This window comes from Trachemys scripta, chromosome 1 (assembly GCF_013100865.1).
Source record: "Trachemys scripta elegans isolate TJP31775 chromosome 1, CAS_Tse_1.0, whole genome shotgun sequence".
Taxonomy (NCBI): Eukaryota; Metazoa; Chordata; order Testudines; family Emydidae; genus Trachemys; species Trachemys scripta.
In genome coordinates this window covers 85,943,981-85,966,567 of record NC_048298.1, presented here as the reverse complement: position 1 = coordinate 85,966,567, position 22,587 = coordinate 85,943,981, and the positions used below count along the sequence as shown (strand labels likewise).

Sequence of the window (22,587 nt, the reverse complement as noted above, 5' to 3'; positions counted from 1 at the left end):
CTTGAAACCACTTAAGACCTACTTTTTATTCTTAATAAAATCACTTTTGTTTATTATTGAACCCAGAGTAAGGGATTAATACCTGTGCATATCTCTCTATCAGTGTTATAAAGGGTGGACAATTTATGAGTTTACCCTGTATAAGCTTTATACAGAGTAAAACAGATTTATTTGGGGTTTGGATCCCATTGGGAGCTGGGTGTCTGGGTGCTGGAGATAGGAAACCTGCTGAGCAGTTTTTGGTTAAAGTCTGCAGCTTTTGGGGCGTGGACGAGACCTGGGTCTGTGTTGCAGCAGGCTAGCATGTCTGGCTCAACAAGGCAGGGTTCTGGAGTCCCAAGCTGGCAGGGAAAATGGGCTCAGAGGTAATCTCAGCACGTCAGGTGACAGTCCCAAGGGGGTCTCTGTGACCAAACCCGTCACAACTTTATTAAACCTCTTTCAAACATATTACTCATCAACCTCACTGGCTCCCTAATCACAAGCTTCCTTTTGGTCACGTGACCATTCTTCACAACTGGGATGGCTATGCAGATGGTATCCTACTTATGGTGCCAGGGCTTCTGGCAGGCAGGGCTGACAGCCAGGAGGATACTTGGCTGAGTTTCCAACTCACCGACTCCTTTCTCTCATCTGGACCTTCTCAACAAGCACAGGCACTGAGTGTCCCAGTCAGACCATTCCAGCAGGAGTTACTACAGAGAATTTTTTCCCAGGTATCTGCCTGGTAGGTCTTGCCCACAGGCTCAGGGTCTAACTGATCACCAGATTTGGGTTTGGGAAGGAATTTTCCCACAGGTCAGATTGGCAGAGACTGTGGGGGGTTTTCACCTTCCTCTGCATCATAGGGCAGGGGTCACTTGCAGGTTTAAACTAGTGAAAATGGTGGATTCTCTGTAACTTGAAGTCTTTAAACCATGATTTGAAGACTTCAGTAGCTCAGTCAGAGGTGAGGGGTCTATTACAGGAGCGAGTAGGTGAGGTTCTGTGGCCTGCAATGTGCAGGAGGTCAGACTCAATGATCACGATGGTCCCTTCTGACCTTAAAGTCTATGAGGAGATAGATACTCTCCCCTTTCCCTCCTGAGAGGATTTACTGTGTAACGTAAATTGATGGTGCTAAAGAATTGTTTTATATAGTTTAGGCTCAAAAACATTGCTTAAGCCTCATTGACTTCAATAAGAGCCCAGGTTTCATGTTAAGCACCCTGCCTGAATAAGGATGTCTTCCTGAACTGGGGCCATTCGTATGTGCTCTATAAATATCTCTGCCAACAGGATCCTAGAGAGAACACAAACACCCTGTGGGTGCCCATTGCACATTAACAGCTGGAAGTGCTAGTGATGTAAGAAGTGATTCACTTTGCCTCACGTGGGATTTTTAATAAAGCTGTGAGGGCAACAAGGATGGGTGTTCTTCCTTTGCCACGTGGGCCAGGCAATTTCCACACATGCACACACCCGGCCCAGGGAGCAGTAAGGAAGCAGGCAGTGTTCACCCAGGGAGCACAGCTGTGCAGAAGATGCCTTACAGTCACATTGGATTTTCTCTTTTAGTGCTCTGGAGCAGCGAGACAATCTGGGACGCTCACACCCCATGCCTGGCTCCATGCCAGTGAGGCGGACTGCTGCCCTACTTACTGTTTGAGAGCAGGGTACGATCGTTTCAGGCCCATGATCGCAAAACTTTTGTTTTACAAAATAAGTTCTGAATTCGAATGAACAGTAGCTCTCCTGAGGGGACGTAGAGAAGGAACCAGCCATTCCATGCCTTGATTAGCCTTTTCCCCTTATTCCCAGGATGCACTACCTATTTGAGGTCATGATGGCTTTAGCCCTCTGCTAGAGTTTCCATCAGGTTACTGCAAAAATCTGATGAGCCATGGCCTAAGCCTGTATGCCTGTGAGCAAGTGTGGGTTTGCAAAAGCTGGCACAGCATGGCTTTGTGATCAGCTATTGCTACCTATGGGCATAAAGGACTGGCAGCAGGGGCAGGAAGAGTGCATGGGAGGATTTTATCTGTACATCACCTCCATTAAGGCGGGAGAAAGGATGGGCCAGTAGTTAGAGCACTAGCCTGGAAACCTGAGATCACTTCCCTGCTCAGCTACAGGCTTCCTGTGTGACCTTGGGCAAGTCCCTTAGTCTCTCTGGACCTCAGCTGTGAAATGCAGATAATAGCAGTGCTCTGTCTCACAGGGGTGTTGTGAGGCTAAACCTATCAAAGATGATGAGGTGTTTAGCTACCTTGGTAATGGGAGACATATAGTTACTATTAGATGGATTTAAAATAACAGTAACAGTTCATAAGTGCCAAAATTAAGATGCCCAGTACCAACCCCTTGGGTATATGTATTATGATGTGGCCTTTAATTACATGACACACAACGTCCCCCCTGCCCCCGGCTTCTCCCACAGGACCACTGGGGATAAGTACATACACAGCAAGTACACCTTGGTAAAGTCAGACTAAGAGGATTGGTGTCCAAGCTGCCTTTGCATTTGGATCTCCTTCTTGGTATTTTAGGGATGGGAGGCTGGAGTTCTTGGAAACTGAAAGAAAGTGCACTTTCGGTTCTTAATTACAATTAATGTAGTGGTGTATTGTACAGTCCTGCCTTTAGGGTTGCCAACTGTCTAATCACACAAACCCAAACGCACCCTGCCCTGCCCCTTCCCCGAGGTCCCACCCCTACTCTGAGACCCCGCCGTACTCACTCCATCTCCCCTCCCTCCATTGTTCACTCTCCCCCACCCTCACTTGCTTTTACTGGGCTGAGGCAGGGGGTTGGCTCCCTGCTTGTCCTGGCCCTGCACCACTCCCGGAAGCAGCCGGCACATCCCTGCAGCCCCTGGGACAGACGGGGGTGTCTGCACGCTACCCCTCCCTGCAGGCACGCGGCCAACGGGAGCTGCAGACTTGGCTCTCGGGGCAGGGGCAGAGCGCGGAGACCCCCTGTTTCCCTCACAGGGTCCTCAGGGACATGCTGGCCACTTCCAGGAGTGGCGCAGAGCCAGGGAGCCTGCTTTAGCCTCACTTCGCTGCCAGTCTTTTAATGGCCTAAAATTTCCCAGTTTGGCTTCAGTAGCCTCCGGGAGATAGAGCCTGATTCTGGGAGACTCCCAGCCAAACTGGGAGGGTGGGCAACCCTACCTGCCTTGAATGCAGGGCACTGGACTCGATGACCTCTCAAGGTCACTTCCAGTCCTACACTTCTATGATTCTGTGATAAAAAAAAATCCCATGTTTTTATTTCTATGGCTGTTGCTAAGATCCACATGTCCATAAGGATTATGAAATCACTAGAAGTATATAATGCAAGGCTTAAAGCCACAAGGAGTTTTGCCATTGACTTGATTGGTAAGGACTTGACTTTTCTCCCATGGATAGGCCATTTTCCTACTCTGACGATATCTTTCTGCTCCAACTGACTTCAATATGAGCATCAGCTGCACAGGTGAAGGCAGAATATGCTCCACAAGTCTAATTGCATTTTAAGAGTGTGCTCTGAAGGAGGAAACCAGAAGAGAAAGCACTGATGGGTCTGTCCCTTTAAGGAACATTTTTCTGTTTTCAACATCTCATCCCTTCAATGCCCTGAAGTCATTTCCAGCCTCAGCTTTCCTTTTTTTTAAAAAAAATACAACCACACAACCCAGTTTCTCATATTTTCAAAAATTATAACCATAAAAACAAATTCAATCTTAAACAAGCAAGATAGATAATCAATCTTACAATGCCTTACATGGAGGATGAAAACATCTCAGGATTTAAAAAGATTTATCTACAGCAGGGGTCGGCAACCTTTCAGAAGTGGTGTGCCAAGTCTTCATTTATTCACTCTAATTTAAGGTTTTGCGTGCCGGTAATACATTTTAATGTTTTGAGAAGGTCTCTTTCTATAAGTCTCTAATATATAACTAAACTATTGTTGTATGTAAAGTAAATAAGGTTTTTAAAATGTTTAAGAAGCTTCATTTAAAATTAAATTAAAATGCAGAGCCCCCCGGACCGGTGGCCAGGACACGGGCAGTGTGAGTGCCACTGAAAATCAGCTCGCGTGCCGCCTTCGACACACATGCCATAGGTTGCCTACCCCTGCTCTACAGCTTGTGGCTCTCCCCTTTGGGAAGCTTCAGCAGGCCAGGGAACACCCGACCATGAGGCTCTGTTGGAGCTGTGCTGCTCCGGGTTGCCGGAGGTAGCGGGATGGGAACCCTGTTCAATATGTCTGAGTGTTGCCATAACCCCTAGCAGCCTCACCAAAGGTCAGGGCCCTCATGTGATAAGTATTATATAAAAACACAGACAGACCCTGCCCCCAAAGAGCATCTAGGCTAAGTAGAGAAGAAAAAGGAAGTATGCCCTCCATTTTACAGATTGGAAATGGAGGCACAGAGGGTGATTGGCATAGCCTAGGTCACACAAGGAGTCTGTGGCAGAACTGGAAAGTGAGCCCTGATCTCCCAAATTATAGTCTGGTGCCTTAACCGGAAGGCCAACTTTCTTCTGAATCAGAGGCCCTGCACTTCATGTAGATAGCTCTGGCCTCCAGTCGATTCCTGAGATCTGTGGGACTTCCCCCATATGGAACAAGTGAGGGGGTGGACAGGGGCAAGCCCCCACATTCCAATGGAATGATTGCATGAAAACTCCTCAAAGTCAACCTCAGAGGCCCCTGCCCTCCCAGATCCCTTCCTCTCTCCCTCTCAAGATCAGCATGGTCCCAAGGATAGGGCACAGAAAGGAAATCAGTAGATCTAAGGTCTATTCCTAGCTCTGCCACTTACTTGCTATGTGACCCTGGACAAGTCACATCACCTTCCTATGCCTCAGGATCCGTAAAAAGGAATAGTTATGTTTACCCTCCTTGCCCAGTGCTTTGTGATCTCTCTGATGCAGCACTCTTCATCTGCAGGAGTTTTATATCTCACTAACTGTGGGGTGGAGGGGGAGCGGGGAGGGTTTAAACAGAATATATATACCCCAAATCAAACCTGGACCATGTACCAAGGAGAAAATCTCTGTCACTGTGTAACCTTGAACAAAGCACTTCACCTCTCACACACTTTGGCTTGTCTGTTTAGACTATAAGCTCTCTGGAACAGGTGCTCTCTTACTAGGTGTTTGTACAATGTCTAGCACAATCCTTCTTCCCTCCACAATGTCGGTTGGGGCCTTGCAGTGCTACTGCAATGCAAATAATAAACTCTCTTGAAAGAAGGGCAATGGGGTTTTTAAGGACTGCATGTAGTCAGGACTTCAGTTTTGCATTCCATCTGAGAAATAAATTTGCTAAGTTCAGCCAGTGAAAGGAGAGTTCATCTGTAGTTCAGGCATGCGTGGTTGTGTAGCTGAGCAATGACTAACTTTCTGGCACTGATACTTCAATCAGAAAAGATAAAGAGCATCAATGAATTTCTTCATTCTCTTATTTGTTAGATCTGGTGGACTAGATGAAAAACACCTGGAATGTTGTTGCTTTGCACATCTGGATCACTTTATACAGCTGGTTTGCTTTACACATCTGGGTTGCTTTACATATTCATTGTACAGTTATTTGGGTCATGTGCTTCATTTTGGGCATATAATTACAAATAAACAAGACTTGGGGCGATGCTCTGGAACTACTCTGGTGGAGCATGCCTCCTCTCTCTGAGCATACTGAGTCCAGGGCAAGAAGCTTACACAGCTTCGACCTTCCTGGGTCTGACCTCGGAGCATTCAGCATCCCCTTCCACACCGTTCATTTCTCGCAGCGAGCCAGAGTTGCAAAGTCCAGATGATTCCCAAAGGTCATGGTGCGCAGATGAGGAGTTGTTGCATAAGGGCCATTTCTAAAATAAACCTTCCTATACCACATACATTTTCACAGAAGCCTCACAGCCTTATTAGTTTCACCATTCCTTGTACAAATTTCAAACCAGCACATAAAGTGGGTTTCTTGTGTATGTCACTAAACTCTGTTCTGTGTGGTTATGGCTCTAGACTGGGACTCAGGAAATCTGGGTTCACTTCCTGGCTCTGCCACAGCCTTACTATGTGACCTTGAGTAAGTCACTCAGGATATGTCTACTACACAGCAGCTGGGAGGTGTAATTCCCAGCTTGAAGAAACATACACATGTTGGCTCTGCTCAAGCTAGGCACTAACCATAGCGGTGTGGCTGCAGCAGCATGGGTGGTGGCTCAAGCTAGCTGCCCGAGGGTATGTCTACACTGCAATTAGACACCCGCGGCTGTCCATGCCAGCCGACCTGGGCTCGCGGGGCTTGGGCTGCAGGGCTGTTTCATTGCAGTGTAGACTTGTGGGCTTGGGCTGCAGCCTGAGCTCTGGGACCCTCCCACCTCACAGGGTCCTAGAGCCGGGGCTCCTGCCCAAGCCCAGAAGTCTACGCTGCAATGAAAAAGCCCCATGAGCCCAAGTCAGCTGGCACAAGCCAACCATGGCTTTGTAATGCAGTGTAAGCATATCTGGAGAACAATCCCACCTGAGCCTCTGGGCATGTACTTGAGCAGCTAACCCAAGCTGCTGCCTGTGCTGCCATGGCCACGTGGCTATTTGTAGGTGCTAGCTCGAGCAGAGCTGCACGTGTATGTTTACCTGAGCTGGGAATTGCACTACCCAGCTGCCATGTAGACCTATCCTTAGGGTACATATGTCTACACTTTGGGCTGCGGGCGTCACTCCCAGCTCGAGGAGACATAGCCTCACTAGCTGTGATCAAGCTAGTGCACTAAAAATCGTGTCGCTGTGGTGAGCAAGTGGTGGGAGGAGGTAGTTCAACTCAGCTAAACTGACACAAACCCCTCTTATTATCAAAATAAATGTATCCAAACAGCCTTTTGTACTGGCTTAAGAACAGATTTAAAATTATAATTGTGCAATATTCTTGGGTAGACAAGACTAGAGCTGGTTAAGAATTTTCCAGCGGAACAATTTCCCATTGGAAAATGCTGATTTGATGTAAACAAAATGTTTTGCAGAAACACATCAATTTGATATTCTTGTCATATATTTGTATTAAAGTGCTTCATTTTGACTTTTATAATTATGTAATATAGAAAAGTCAAAAAGAAGCACTTCAACCTTACAGAAACTAAAACATCTGGAAATTTTGTTTCGTGGGAAGTTTTGGCTGTTCATCTGAGCCAGGATGAAAGGAAATATCCAATGGCAGAATTACCCAAATTTCAACCAGCTCTGAAGAAAATCTTTAATTAAAAAAAGAAGAAGAAGAAGAAGAAGAAGCTGAGAGTCTCCTGTTTATCACAGGATTCCAGGAGCTGGCGCTTTCAGGGAAAAAAGCCATCAAAACCCAGCCAAATATGGTGAGATTCTTGATAAAATCGTAAGGTCTGGCAACATTGCTACATCTCAGTCTCAGCATGGTAACCTCAGGCTCACAGAGAGAGCATGAGAATTAGAAGAAAATTATACATTAAAAGCAATGTTAAAGGTCAGTTTTTAAAACGGACAATGGAGAAGGATCCATCACAGACTCATGGTGGTGTGTGTGGCCAGTCAAACAGATTTCTCACTTCCCAGCTTCCTCAATGTTCTCTCCTGTATTTCAGAGCCACTTTGTGCTCAATTTTTTGGAAAACAGCTGCATTTCCTTGATATAAGATTACCACCTAGTGGCCAGTTACAACATTTCACAGTGTGGCAATAAGTATGAGAACTAGGTAACAATGGCACCGTCCACAGGCAGCTGGGATTTATTCCTGTATCACCTGTTCCATGGATGGGAGCCAGCATTCATTACAGGCCGTCATTACAGTAAATATGTCCACCTGTTTATTCACTTTGTTAGTGATGAGATCGGGGCTGTTACTAAACAAAAATGACTAAAATGATGAATTTCTACAGGCAATTATTCCACTGACAGAGTTAAAAATCAAAACTACTTCAATAGATTAGGACACTCACTTGGGGTGTTGATGTTTCGGGGAACATTTCAATACTAAATCCCAGTGTCCCTTCCCCAGGGGTCACTTCATGGGCTTAATCCTGCAAGTTGTTCAGCGCTGCAGTCAATGGGTGCTGAAAATTTTGCTAGGTCAGGCCTCATGTGTCTCATATTTGATCCTCCGCCACATCCTGGGACAATGGTAAGAAATCAGTCACAGAAAGCTTTGCTTCCTTCCAACACTGAACAAGGAACATTATGAAAAACAAGAAAAGCTACTCAGTCTCTCTCCTCACTTCACTGTAGATCTTCTGCATAGAAGTAACATTTTCCAGCACTCCTCTTGCCTGGATTCCTGCAACTGTTTTAAGAACTAGTGTACACCAGTATCCTCACCATCTCCATAGTAGATTCAGTACAAAATTCTGGATCATGTTAAATCTGTGGTAGAGCAACATATGGTATTTTCACAACTGAATAATTATCTAGAGAACAAAAAACCCTCTTTTAAACTCCGCTTTTTTCTACTATACACCCATTACTGATAGAGTGATGAGATTCAATCCACTGTTGGAAAGAGCATGGGCTAAAACCCAAGAGACACAGCGCATCTTCAAACGCCCTATGAAATAAGCCAGATTTACAGACACCCAGCCCGCTCAGGATTCCGCCGCATCTGTTGTTTATCACCCACCAGAGCCATAAGCTTTTGGTTTGGTTTGGAAAGATTTACAAATTGTTAAGCAGTAATGTTCATACTGGAAATGTGCAAGAGGGCGCTACTCATGACATAATGTACAGTGACGTAGGCTCACCATAGTGAAGGGAAAGCAAACACCAGCTTCCTTGAAAATGTTTGGCTCACCCCATACTGGCATGTTGACTTTAAGTGGTGGGAGAGTATCAGACCTAAGAATGTCATGTGGGGGAGGAGAGGCTAGATAAAGATGCAGTGATTCCGGCGGAGGGGTGGGTCACATGGAGGGAAAAGGAGGGAAGTATGGGCGCTCCTGGGGCTCAGGCAGTGAAAGAGAGGGGAGTGAGGAATCAAGCAAGGGAGAGCCTGTACCTGGCCTGAAAGAGAAGGGAGTGAAGAACAGAGATGTTAGATACTAAGGCCAGAAATCATGTAGTCTGACCTCAGGCCTGAGAGGTAACACCTGGCCTCAGCAGTGGATCCTCAGGTACAGGCACAGGGTTGCTCAGGGTGTGTTGGGTCTGCTTGAGTCACTCAGTGCTGCAGTGACAAGTCACTCAAGTTGGGGAGACTGGACTCTTCCTCATCACGCTACACAGGGCACAAACAGATGAGCGCAGCTGGGCCTAAGTGAACCCGCGCTCACCATATCCCATCTGAGTGACACCCGACAAAGGCCCCTGTGGGGTCCAAGCGTTTTGTTTTCCTACTAAGGGAACACGACCGCTCGGGGTTCTCAGACTTCCCCAGCGTCCAGGCCACACCCTAGAGAGATTGCTTTATGAAATGCCTCCCCTCCCAACAGGATTGAACAGGCCGCTTCCTCTCCTGTTTGCAGCCACACCACTGCCCCTTTGGCAAATACAGAAATTGCTTGCAGGGGAAAGGTGACATTAGGAATGTATTCAATGCACTGGAATTGGCTTGATGCAATTTAACAGCTGAAGGAGGAGCCAGTGGCAGTATCATGTGACCAGGTCGCTCTCTACAGAGTACAGTTTGGGAATATACAGGTTACAGGCCTCCACACAGGGTAAAGCGACAGATACTGAAGTTCAACTCTGGAACTAACAGTGAGGCCTATGTTTTGCCAGAAAAGTACAGCAGCACCATGCCCTCCTGGAGGAGCTCAGGGAGGGATTTGGGAGAAACAGACTCATCCTGGGCACCCCAGGATGCTTTGGAAGCATACAGACATGGCACATCATGCTTTGGTAGGGCAACATGCTCCCCTTATACACTCAGCCTGCTGTGCAGGCTAGTGAAGAGGGCCCGCAGCCCTGCACCCCCGGCCGGCGCTTCCCCAGTGCAGCTGGAGCCCGGGAGGTAGGGTTACCATATGTCCGGATTTTCCCGGACATGTCCGGCTTTTGGGGGCTCAAATCACCGTCCGGGGGGAAATCCCCAAAAGCCGGGCATGTCCGGGAAAATCGGGAGGGAGGGAGGGCTCGGCCGGGGTCGGCGGTGCGGGGCCGGGGTGGCTTGATGCAATTTAACAGCTGAAGGAGGAGCCAGTGGCAGTATCATGTGACCAGGTCGCTCTCTACAGAGTNTCTCCATACTGGCAGCCAATCAGCTGCTAAGTGAAATTCAAGATATTGGTAGGTATATGCAAGGACCGAAGTGGATGAGGCCACACTACCTTAAGGTGTAGCCTAGGGTTACCATACGTCCGTTTTTTCCCGGACATGTCCGGCTTTTCGGCACTCAAACCCCCATCTGGGGGGAATTGCCAAAAAGCCAAACATGTCCGGGAAAATGCCGGCCAGGCACTTCCCCCCCAGCGGCTGCTCTGCTCCTCCCCTGACTCTTCGGCTCTGTTTAAGAGCCGAGCTGCCCCAGCGCTACCGGCTTCGGGCAGCCCCCATGCCTCCGGACCCTGCGCCGCCGGAGCCCGGGAGGGGAAGTGCCCAGCAGGCGGCTGGCGTCCGGAGGCAAGGGGGCTGCCTGAAGCCCATAGCGCTCGGGCAGCTCGGCTCTTAAACAGAGCCGAAGAGTCAGGGGAGGAGCAGAGCAGCCGCTGGGGGGGAAGTGCCTGGCCGGCATTTTCCCGGACATGTTTGGCTTTTTGGCAATTCCCCCCAGATGGGGGTTTGAGTGCCGAAAAGCCGGACATGTCCGGGAAAAAACGGACGTATGGTAACCCTAGGCTACACCTTAAGGTAGTGTGGCCTCATCCACTTCGGTCCTTGCATATACCTACCAATATCTTGAATTTCACTTAGCAGCTGATTGGCTGCCAGTATGGAGATAGAGCACAGGTCGATTGTGCTCAGTCTGGCCTATCTCACATAGAAAGTGAGTGGCTGAGTTGTGGGTCTTTCCCAGATAGCTCAGAGATCATTAAGATATGGATAAGGGAAGAATCCATGGACAAGTCTTGCTCAGTAGCTAATAAAAAACAAACAACAAAATTCTGAAAGTCACTTGCAGGTTTAAACTAGTGTAAATGGTGAATTCTCTGTAACTTGAAGTCTTTAAACCAGGGGTCGGCAACCTTTCAGATGTGGTGTGCAGAGTCTTCGTTTAGTCACTCTAATTTAAGGTTTCGCGTGTCAGTCATATATTTTAACGATTTTAGAAGGTCTCTTTCTATAAGTCTATAATATATAACTAAACTATTGTTGTATGTAAAGTAAATAAGATTTTTAAAATGTTTAAGATGCTTCATTTAAAATTAAATTAAAATGCAGAGCCCCCCCTGACTGGTGGCCAGGACCCAGGCAGTGTGAGTGCCACTGAAAATCAGCTCGCGTGCCGCCTTCGGCATGCATGCCATAAGTTGCCTACCCCTGCTTTAAACCAGGATTTCAGGACTTCAGTAACTCAGCCAGAGGTTAGGGATCTATTAAAGGAATGGCTGGGTGAGGTTCTGTGGCTGGCAATGTGCAGGAGGTCAGACTCAATGATCACGATGGTACGGCCTTACCTTCTAGCCTTAAAGTCTATGAGTCACATAGTCTTTTGTTTGTCACAAAAATCACGGCCTTACAAACATACAGTCTTTATTGCACCTATTACATGTGTGCATGAAGCCCTGTCATGCCTCTTCCTAGGCCCATTGTACTGTGTGCAGCACTTGCATGAGTGCTGGGAATACCAGTCTGTCCTTCTTCTTCTTGGTTCCGGGATGTCCTGGGCCTATGACATGAAGCTCTGCCGACTGCCATGCTTGTCCTTGGTCCTAAATTCTCTCTCTTTACGCTAGGCTGGCTTTATAAAACTGGCAGGTTCTGTGCAATTCCCTCTCATTTGTATGTATTTACAGTATTCTAGCACACTATAATCCCTAACTGGTTTCCCTCTCGCTACACTTATTAACCGAATTTGCTCCAACCCCTCAGACAGAGACAAACACCTACAAGATCTTTATCAAGCATTCTTAAAACTACAATACCCACCTGGGGAAGTGAGGAAACAGATTGACAGAGCAAGACAGGTACCCAGAAATCACCTACTACAGGACAGGCCCAACAAGGACAATAACAGAACACCACTGGCCATCACATACAGCACCCAGCTAAAACCTCTCCAGCGCATTATCCACGATCTACAACCTATCCTGGAAAATGATCCCTCACTCTCACAGACCTTGGGAGGCAGGCCAGTCCTCGCTTACAGACAACCCCCCAACCTGAAGCAAATACTCACCAGCAACTACACACCACACCACAGAAACACCAACCCAGGAACCAATCCCTGTAGCAAACCTCATTGCCTACTCTGTCCCCATATCTACTCTGGCGACACCATCAGAGGACCCAACCACATCAGCCACACCATCAAGGGCTCATTCACCTTCACATCTACTAATGTTATATATGCCATCATGTGCCAGCAATGCTCCTCTGCCATGTACATTGGCCAAACCGGACAGTCCCTCCGCAAAAGAATAAATAGATGCAAATCGGACATCAGGAATGGTAACATACAAAAGCCAGTAAATGAACACTTCAATCTCCCTGGTCATTCTATTACAGATTTAAAAGTCACTATCATTGAACAAAAAAACTTCAGAAACAGACTTCAAAGAGAAACAGCAGAACTAAAATTCATTTGCAAATTTAACACCATTCATCTGGGCTTGAATAGGGACTGGGAGTGGCCGGCTCATTACAGAAGCAGCTTTTCCTCTCCTGGAATTGACACCTCCTCTTCTATTATTGGGAGTGGACTACATCCACCCTGATTGAATTGACTCTGTCAACACTGGTTCTCCACTTGTGAAGTAACTCCCTGCTCTCCATGTGTCAGTATATAATGCCTGCATCTGTAACTTTCACTCTATGCATCCGAAGAAGTGAGGTTTTTACCCACGAAAGCTTATGCCCAAATAAATCTGTTAGTCTTTAAGGTGCCACCAGACTCCTTGTTGTTTTTATTAACCTACTCACTCTTCACACGCATATAGTTCTGACAACCCTTGGTTTCCGTGTGCAATTTCAGGTATTGATTTTAAGTAATAAAATCTTAATTGGGCTATGTCCTGGTTTCCTTGAGAACCCACAGGTCTATCCAAGTGTGTCAACACTAGCAACATTTGCACCTGTCATTCTTCACTAGTGCAACTCCACTGCTGAAAGCAGCGGGTGAAATGGTAGTGCAGACAGGGCTCTGACCATGGCTAGACACCCGAGACTGGTTTACATTAACATTTCCACTATTGCTAGTTTGCGCTGGTGGTGAATTACATGTCTGAATTTTGCTAACGCACACAAGGCCTTTGTTTTAAAACCACAGAAATTAAGATTATCTGAGGGGGATAACAGCTCCCTGGTTTAATTGTGAGGTGATTAGAGGCAAGGAATCTTCAGTGAGGAGTTCACTACTGTGAAGTTTGCTTCTTCTTGTTGGTTCTCCAGAGCCTGAATTTGTTGACTTCAGCTGACACTGCAAGGCCTACTCATTTCCCTGAGGTGTTTTCTAGAATGTGAGTGTACATGGGATTGCGTTTAGGGTTGAGTAAATAGGTGGAGATGAGGAATCCAGGGGGGAATCCAGAACATCCCTGCATATTAGGACATTGGCTCCTAGCTGCAGTCTGTAGATTGTTCAATAAATATGGTACAATTAGACGGGTGCATTTTTATAAACTGAAATAAATAGATACACATTATTATTTCTTCTTATTTATTATTAGTTACATTCTTACAGTGTGCTCAGTGTGGAACAAGACACAAATAATATAATCCAGACCCACACACATGCGCATGCAAAGCTGAAATGCTCGCAGCCTTCTGCACACGTCTTGTAGGGCCTGGTTCTAGAGTTCTTCATTTCTTGGGCAACGCGCAATCTGAATTGCCTTTTCTGTCTGGAACAGTAGCACAGAGAAGCCAGAGCTACTAAATCTTCTTCTCCAACAGTGCATCACCTTACAAAGTTAACCCTGATCCACAATGACAACTCCTAAGGGGTTCGGTGCTTGTCCCCGCCCTGCTCCCTCTGGGGGGCTTGTGCCAACTCACTCACTACAACCCATGGAGTGTCACAAATGACAAATACTGGCCCTGTTCCTCCACTGCACTAGAAGGTTCATTTCACTGATGAAGAATGACAGTTCCTGTGAGCCAGGCTTTTATTAAATATTCCACATACAAAGTATTAAATAAATATAGAATCATCAGCACTAACGTACCTAGCTCGTTCACTTGGAGATGTCTGTGTATTTATATATAAATGCAAACAAGATTATTTACAAAATGCATCGCAGACTCCAGGAAGAGTCAACTCTGCAGACTTATCACCAGGACGCAGCTCACACACACTTCTGGGAAAGAGGGAGTCTACCTCCCCTCCTGTCTTGGGAGATCTTGGGTGGCCAGGAAGCATGAGACTCAGGGGCTGGAAGGAACCAGAAGTTAGAAATGTCAGAAAAGAGGTTTGGGGGACTGAAATCAGTGTTAGGAAGATGGGAGTCCTAGGGACTAGGAATCAGTGCTGGGAAGGAGCTCTGTGGTGGTGCTGGTGGTCAGTGCTGGGAAGGTTGTCTTGGGGGCGGAGTTTGGGAATCAGTGAGCAGCATGTCTAGGGAGGGAGCTGTTAGGAGAGCTGGTCAGGAAATATAGAAGGTTTCAAAATTTCAATGGAAACTAATGTCCCCAAAACTTTTAATTAATCCCCCCCCCCCCCCTGCCATTTTCCAACCAGCTCTATAGGGGCATAAAGTTGGGATAAAAGAAAGAAAGAAAGAAAGAAATTATCTCTCTTTGCCAGCCAGCTCTAGCTGTGAGTCAATGCTATGGAACTAGAGATAGGAGAGGCTGCAGTACTTGGGTGGATCAGTGCTGTACGGGTCAGGTACTTTCAGCAATACATGAGACTTTGGTATCTGGGTGGGGAGGCAGTTGGAAGGTGATTCCTGAACATTCCTGCTTGTTTCAGTTTACCAGCTGGCAGTGTGCACAAGGATGCTAAGGTGATCAGGACTGAGTGGCCTGGGGTCAAGTCTCTGCTGACAAGGTTCCTGGTTCCTGGGCCTTACCGCAGGAAGCTCTGGTGCCATCAGAAACCCACTGCCTCTGGAGGAGAACAGCTGAGCTCAGTCACATGAGTGAGGGCAGGGAACTGAGTGAACAGGGGTAGACAGGGGGATTTATGTTCAAAGTGCTCTGCTGGATGAATGGAAGGGAATTAAAGTGCTGCATGTGTAAAGCCAAAGGGAGATGGGGAAGAAAAAGGGCCCATCCCTTTCATCAGCCGCAGTCCTATCAGTCTGGTTCTGTCTCTGTTTAGCAGGATAGAAGCGTTGGCCTTTCTCTGAGCCCCGACTGCCTGTGCATTGTCTCTTGGCTCATCACTGAGCTGTTACTTGGTGTCTTGCCCGCCGGTGTAATTCTCATACGGACTGACCCGGGTTTTAGGCCGGGGGATGGAGAACTCCTGCTGAGGTTTTAGGCTCTGAAAAGGAAACAATCATGTGATCAAACTTCAAAACTGGAGAAGAGTAAATGGGATGAGAATGAGTAAAAGGGGAGCTGGTACACTGAATAGCAGGAAACACTTCCTGAGAGCACAAGCTGTTAGGCTGTGGAGCAGTCTCCCAAGGGAAATGGCGGAAGCCACATTGCTTGTTGATCCCTTTGGAAAAGGACTGGACAAAGCACTCTAGAATAGACTGTGGAGAACAATCCTATGCTGGGCAGGGTGTGTGCAGGGCAGGGAGTATGGATAAGACATGAACGATTAGGCCTAGCCCAGCTCTAGGGTGACCAGATGTCCCAATTTTGTAGGGACAGTCCTGATATTTGGGGGGGTGGGGGGGGAGTTATATGGGCTCCTATTACCCCCCATCCCGATTTTTCACATTTGCTATCTGGTCACCCTACCCAGCTCTGACAGATTCTATCATCCCTGGTGGGATAGTGAGTTTTTACTGAGGCAGGTAGGGAGCTGTCCATAAGTTACACATTGCATTAGGGATGGGTGGGTCCTTAATTTTGCATGTTTGTTTCAGTGTTGCAAGGGGGTGAGTAGTGGGTCCTGACAGTCACCAAAATTACGTGTTACACAATTTAGGGACAGTCCCTCGCCTGCCCAGGATTGATTACACTACCACTCCCAATAGCCAATGAACAAGGAATAGGGATACACCACAGCCTCACTCAGACAGGGCCAGCCTCCCTCCAAATGAAGGCATCAACCCCAATTCCACCAAAGATTCCTCAGCCTCAGGGCCCACCCAGCTCTGCCTATCCCGTGTACAGAAGGCAGCTTCATCCCATCTCCCTAGTTAAATAGATGAAGGAAGGGATGTCTTTACCTCCATCTGAAAGTGAGCATAATGTGGAACGTAGCATGGGTCCCCATTGTTTCCTGGGCCTAAAAAAAAGAAGGAAAAGGGAAGAAGGCAGTCAGTAAGTGTCACAGTGCTACCATGGCAACACCATGCCAGAGGGGGCCCAATGCTGTATGGAGAACTGCCCCTGACTGTCCTCTATGTAACCAGCAGGCAGGAAGAGTGTGAATTCCACAGATCATTTTACCGTTTCCCATTTTCTTATCAACCAGAGACTGATGGGAAATATCTTAAGTAAAAGGACGTGGTAGGGCATTGAAATTTCTCTCTCTTCTTCCATAGCTGTTGTCCTCCTCACATCCCAGATCCTACACAAAAAGATCCTCCCATATGCAGACTTCGACAGAGCCCTTCACCCCAGAGCTCCTCACACACACACACTGCATGACCCCACTGCAGTGTTCAGTGGGGGGGCATGTCCTTTCCTTAATAAATTCTTGGGAGACTGCCAAGGGAATCTGCCATCCCGGGCATGAATGTGCTCTGACCAGCAGACCCACACTTTGCAAGTGATCATTTCCCTTACCCTTGGCCCTGGGAAGCATGAACTGACATGTGATTTGGCCCTATGCCATTGGAAAAGAGATTCCCACAGAAAAGATTCCCCCCATCCCCACATAATTGTATTTTCTAAGTGGGTCTTGGAAACTAGATCAGAACTGGGGGAAACAGTTTACCAGAGTGATCTGGATAGCTCTGCAAGTCCCCAGTGCTGATACTAGTAAACAAACAAACAAACAAACAAAACTGCCCAGATTGTTTACCTTCCTGGTTTTCAAACTTTCAGCAGGGTCCCCCCCCAGATCACCTCTGTGTCCTGATATTCATCTCATCTCCTGCTTGCTCACTCCTCTCCCCAATTCTTAGCCTCCTCCTTGTCCATAACCTTTCCCTCTCTCCAGGTTGAGAAGTTCTCTGTCACCTGTGTTTCCCCATCCATCTGGAACTCTCCCCCTTCCTACCTCTAAGTCATTTATTGTCTTCAAATCCCTTCTTAAAACCACCCTATCCCTTCCAACTCATGGTTGGTGCTCTCTCTCTCTCTCTCTCTCCTGCATTCTATGGCACTGCAAGTGAGGACGCTATGTAACAACACACTTCATTATACCTGTTGTGGTTTCCTCCTTGATATAGGCTTGGTTCTCCACTCCAAAGTTCTTCTTCACGAGTTTAGGCTGGCAAGAATAGTTTTCTGGAGGGTAGTCCTCAGGGTTGCGTGGGTTTGTGAGAAAGCAGAATTCAGGCACCATGTACATCATCAGGAAGACCCATCCATTGGACACCAGAGCAATGCTGATGACAGGATCATCCCAGAGGGGCTGTTTCTTTAATTCTGGGTTGCCTCGCATGAGCATGGTGATCCACACCACCCAGATGGCTATGGAGAACAGGCCAGTGACATAGATGTGTGCTCCATGCCTCTTCCAGCCTTTGTATGTCCCACAGAAGGTAAACATGGAGACCAGGAAGGTGAGTGCCAGCAAGAGGAGCACGTAGATCAGAAGCATGACAAAGTCCATATTGCGTTGTTCTGGACTCATCGTAGTAAAGTGAATCTTTTGTCTGGCCACTATGACGACTACATACACTATGGCTATAATAATCTGCACCACAGTGAGGCTAATGGCAATAACCAGCAACACCGGGTACCAAAAGGGGGCCTTCCCCCTCACCAGTTTGACAAGGTTGAAGGCATGGGTCAGGAGGCAGGAAAAGCAGAGGGCGAAGAGGACACCAAAGAGGAAGAAGCGGGTGGGGCCGGTCCGGACATTAAGTTTAATGATGAAAGCAAAGGTGAGGCCGAAGATCCCTAGGGTGCCTAAGAGGAAGAGGAAATAGATAGGGATCATGCTTCGCTTGGTGGAGTCTTGGACCTTACCAATGAAGATGAGTAGCAAGAGCATGAAGATGATTGTGACAATGACACCAGCTGTAGCCAGTGTTTCCAGGACGATGCCCCAGGCTTGTTCAGTGTCACAGAGTAAATAATAGTCAGAGTCAATGTTCTCGTTGCAGCCTGGAGGAGGTGTGGAAGCCATGGTGACTCACAGAACAGCCGTCAGTAGGGAGTTGGGTTTGGCGTGCAGTGCTGGGTAGTGCTGGTGTCCGACGATATACAGGAGGTGAAACTAGATGATATAGTGGTCTGTTCTGGCCTTAAACTCTATGTCTCTATGAATAGTCTTCCAAAGATCTGCAGAAGAAGTTGAGACACCAATGTAGCATAAACCTTGTTAAGTTTTACAGCAGCTGGGGAAAGAAGGAGGATAGGATCCAATACCTATTTCTATCTATAAGTCAGGCTATTTGTAAGAATTATTGCATCACAACTAACCAATGGTCCATCTAGTCTGGCATAATGTCTCTGACAGTAGCAGGTGCCAAACAGACCTTAGAGGAACGTGAATCATTCCCTAGCCCCACCTCAGAATGTCTCTGATTATGCAATACTCTACTCTAATAGGGAGAGTTTTCTTCTGGACTCTCGCTGAATGCCCGGAAGCATAAAGATTGATAAGCCTTGCAACTTTGATTCTAGGTAATGGAACTGCAGGCATTATTGTTATTCATAGACACACTTAATCCTTTCTTGAAATTCACTAAGCTACCGTATTTGCCTCCATAGCCTGCAGCAAGGAGTTGCTAAGGTTACTTATACATAGCATGAAAATGGACTTGTTTTTTGTTAGTTTTCACTTTGTTGTCTTATTCAAAGCACCCTCTTGTCCTTGTTTGATGGGAATGGGTGACCTGAAGCCCTAGATTAGCTTTCTTCATTCCCTTAATTATTTTGTATACCTCCATCATAGCTCCTTTTACTGTTCTCCTGTCCAACCTAAATGGTTTTGAGGTAGGCCAGTAACCAAGGGGCACAAACGAATTCCTATTTTTCATGCCTAAAGGGTAACAAGAAAACATTTTACAAATACACTAAAAGCAAGAGGAAGAGCAAGGACAGGATAGATCCATTACTCAGTGAGGAGGGAGAGACAATAACATAAAATGCAGTCATGGCCAAAGTGTTAAATACCTCTTTTGTTTCACTTTTCAGAAAAGTTAACAGTGATCGGATGACTTAGGGCTAGTCTACACTGGCAACGTCAAAGCGCTGAGTGAGAAATGCTGTCCACTGGAGATTTTCAGATGAATCATCATTCATTAAACTTTGGGGATGTCTGATCATTTGTATAAATGCCTGGCAGTTGTCCAAACACTTGTGAGTAAGGAATAACATGAATCTTAGGGAAGCAAATCCAACACTTGTATTCACATAAACATTCACACCTCAGATTATTTCACTCTTTGACCCCCTCTAGCAGACACACAGACAGGGGCACAATGTACAGACAGCTGGAGATCACAAAGAGCAAGCGTGGGACACAGACACAGGTACGAGACACGCAGACAGTGAGATACGCTGAACAGCACACGCTGGTAGTTAAAGAAAAATTTGAGATTCACCAGTGCAGCACCCAGCATTGGCCAAGCTCTGACCAGATGGGATGGGAAGAGTTCTAAAATCTTTGAGATGGGGGTCAGAAGTCACCTGCTAATTTCTCTTTCACACATATTTTTTATAATCAGTGATTACTTGTGAAATAGCATTGATACGTACAGCTGTCCACAGCCATCCCTGAGACCTGACATTGCTTTTAAAATGGGAAGGCACCCTTTCCAGAGTGTGTGTGTGTGAAAGTTTGCAGGATGTATGCCTCTGTCCCCCACATCTTAGGCTGGAGATTCAGGGACACCTCTGAGCTGAAGGGGATGAGACATGCCCCCTCTAAATCTTTTCTCTTGGGATTATGCCCCCTCCCCACCATACTCATTTTAATACTGTAGTATACAATACTTATAAGGACTTTACATCTGTCAATCTCAAAGCACTTTGCAAGGAAAGAAAGCATCATTACCCCCAAGGTAACAGGTGGGGAAACTGAGTCACAAAGGGAGCCTAGCATGGGGGTGGGCTTCAGAGCCCATGTTCCAGCCTGAGCCATAACTTCAACGTGCTGTCTATACAGCTACAGTTAGAGGGCTAGCAGGAGCCCCGCTATCCTGAGTCTGGCGACCTGAGCCGGAGGCTAGCTGCCATGGGCTCCAAAAGGCTGTGTAGACATACCCAGAAAGGCAAAGTAACTTGTCCAAAAGTACACAGCAGGTCAGTGGCTGGGTCAGGAACAGAACCCCTAGGCAAGGCTCTAGTCACACTACCAGGCTGTTCAACTTGGTCACCTTTGAGAAAGGTCTGAGTTCCCTGCCTCCCCTTGGAGGCTGTTAGCAAACCTCAGCCCCATAGCTGTAGCCTTGGCCGCGCAGCTCTGAATTACCTTATCGGTATCCTGTATTGAAGCTGAGACCTCAGGAACAGTGGCTGAAGGAAGGAAATTCCTACCGCACCCAGTGGAGAGTAATGCCAGGCAGCTCCTGTAATCTCGGGCAAGCAGCAGGTCTGCACTCATTCTCTAAGGGCAGCTTTAAAAGTAACCAGGATGGGGAGGGCGAGGAGTGGGACACGCCTATTCCAGTTCCACTACTCCTGGTGCTGTTATAAAAATAAAGTCCTGGTGCCAGGAGATGAAGTAAAAACTTCTGATGTCAATGGGGTAGTCACCCTGCAGCAGGGTGGAGAAGGAACCTTAGGCAGGCCCAGCCCCAGGACTGAATCAAATACTATTCATCAAGGCAACTGATAAACTGCACCTCCCTGACACCAGCAGGGCAGGAGACTGTGGGAGGCCTCTGGGCAAGCATAACAGTGCAGCCCCACCCCATCATACCTACATCTGCTTCCCTGCCATGGAGCTAATCACTGGCAAGGGTTGTAAATACAAGAAACCCTGTGATGAGAATAACCCTTCAAACTGTACTCTGACCCTTATACTCTGTATCCCTCTGATCCTGACTCCAAACCGAGATGAATTCCCTTCTGTTCTCTCCCTGGGCAGGGAGGGGAATTCTGTCATGTAGCTAGGTCCACAGATAAGAACATCTCAGACCTCCCTTGCTTCTGATTCCTTTATGGTCACTACATCTCACTATAATCTGTGACTGCACCCACAAGCCCGTAATCATTCCCTGAAAAGAGGAGTTTCCCGTTACTCTGCTCTGGTGCCCCAATAAAAGGAGGACTTGGTGACAATGCCTTGTGCGCTATCAGGAATCTTTGCCACAGTTATTGCTCTGATAAAAACTATAACTCAGGGCACAGGAGGGTCTGGCTCTGAACCGTCACACCTGTAACAGGGAGCCTGTCTAAAGGTCAACAGGGTAATTTGAATGCGAGAATTATTTCATTTTATTTATGGAGTTATTTAGCTTGAATGGTGCTTCCTGGGAATAGTCTCCATTATTATTAGTTATTATTTGCAGTACAGTAGGTACCTAGAAGCCATAACCAAGATCAGGCCCCATCATGCGAGGCACTGGATCTTATTACTATTATTTATTATTTGTATTTTCCTAGTATCGAGGAGCCCTCATCAGGGACCAGGACCTCATTGTCCTAGAAGCTGTACAAACACAGAAGAAAAAGATGGTCCTGTCCCAAAACAGCTCACACTCTATCAGTATAAGACAAGAGCCAACAGATGGATACAGCCAGGCAGATAGTGGAGTACAAAAAAACAATGCAACAATGTTGGTCAGCATGGTAGGCTGTGGTCTCAGCACCCTAGCAGCCATACATAGTAAGAGACACACACTAAGAGGCAGCTCCTTACCTGAAATTCTGACACTCCAATGAAATCCACTTGTATTTTCATCATCTGACTTCTGGCCAACTCTATAGTGTGTGGGGGTGTGCGCCTGTCCAGATGATCAGAGAGTTACATTGATCCATCCCAATTTCATTTCAGTGTACACTTAAGAAAAGGGATTTAAAGTTTCTTAAAAACAGTCCTTGTAGGTCCCTGTTTTAGTGAGTTAGGAAAGAAGCAGGCAATAGTGAAAATCACAGGAGAGGAAAGGGGATTTCTCTCAAGAAGATTTCAGCACCAACTCTCCAGACCCAAGAGGGTGTTTCAGAGAAATGATCTTGGTTTTGTATCTATCTGAACCAACCCTCTGAACCATCTGAAATTCACCTGTCTCTATCCCTGGGTATATACATAATATATAATGCATGACTGATATAAGTGAAAAGTTAATTACATGTATTTAAAAGAGACAGTGAACC

At 46.8% G+C, this 22,587-nt stretch overlaps 1 protein-coding gene across 3 annotated transcripts; it reads right to left on the bottom strand.

Annotated features, from left to right (window-relative positions):
* Positions 1–13,738: 13,738 nt before the first annotated feature.
* GPRC5A (G protein-coupled receptor class C group 5 member A) lies at positions 13,739–22,363 on the bottom strand. Of its 3 annotated transcripts, XM_034774528.1 has the most exons (5): positions 20,741–21,082; positions 19,441–19,623; positions 17,518–18,603; positions 16,374–16,432; positions 13,739–15,511 (listed from the first exon to the last, which is right to left on the bottom strand). In XM_034774528.1, exons 3-5 carry the CDS (start codon positions 18,446–18,448, stop codon positions 15,419–15,421), a joined length of 1,083 nt encoding a protein of 360 aa, XP_034630419.1. In that variant the 5' UTR covers positions 18,449–18,603; positions 19,441–19,623; positions 20,741–21,082; the 3' UTR covers positions 13,739–15,418. The 3 variants fall into 3 exon arrangements, with proteins under 3 accessions (XP_034630419.1, XP_034630427.1, XP_034630412.1); XM_034774536.1 differs by lacking the exons at positions 19,441–19,623; positions 20,741–21,082 and adding an exon at positions 22,133–22,363; XM_034774521.1 differs by lacking the exon at positions 19,441–19,623.
* Between the last annotated feature and the right edge of the window lie 224 nt (positions 22,364–22,587).

Bases quoted from the DNA above. Each gene is read 5' to 3' on its own strand.
- GPRC5A (XM_034774536.1), bottom strand. From the start codon at position 18,448: ATGGCTTCCACACCTCCTCCAGGCTGCAACGAGAACATTGACTCTGAC. The intron at 16,433-17,517 runs GTATAATGAAGT...TCTTTTTTTTAG, and splicing joins CAAGGAGGAAACCACAACAG to GCCCAGGAAACAATGGGGAC. The intron at 15,512-16,373 runs GTAAAGACATCC...TTTCCTTTTCAG, and splicing joins ATGCTCACTTTCAGATGGAG to AGCCTAAAACCTCAGCAGGA.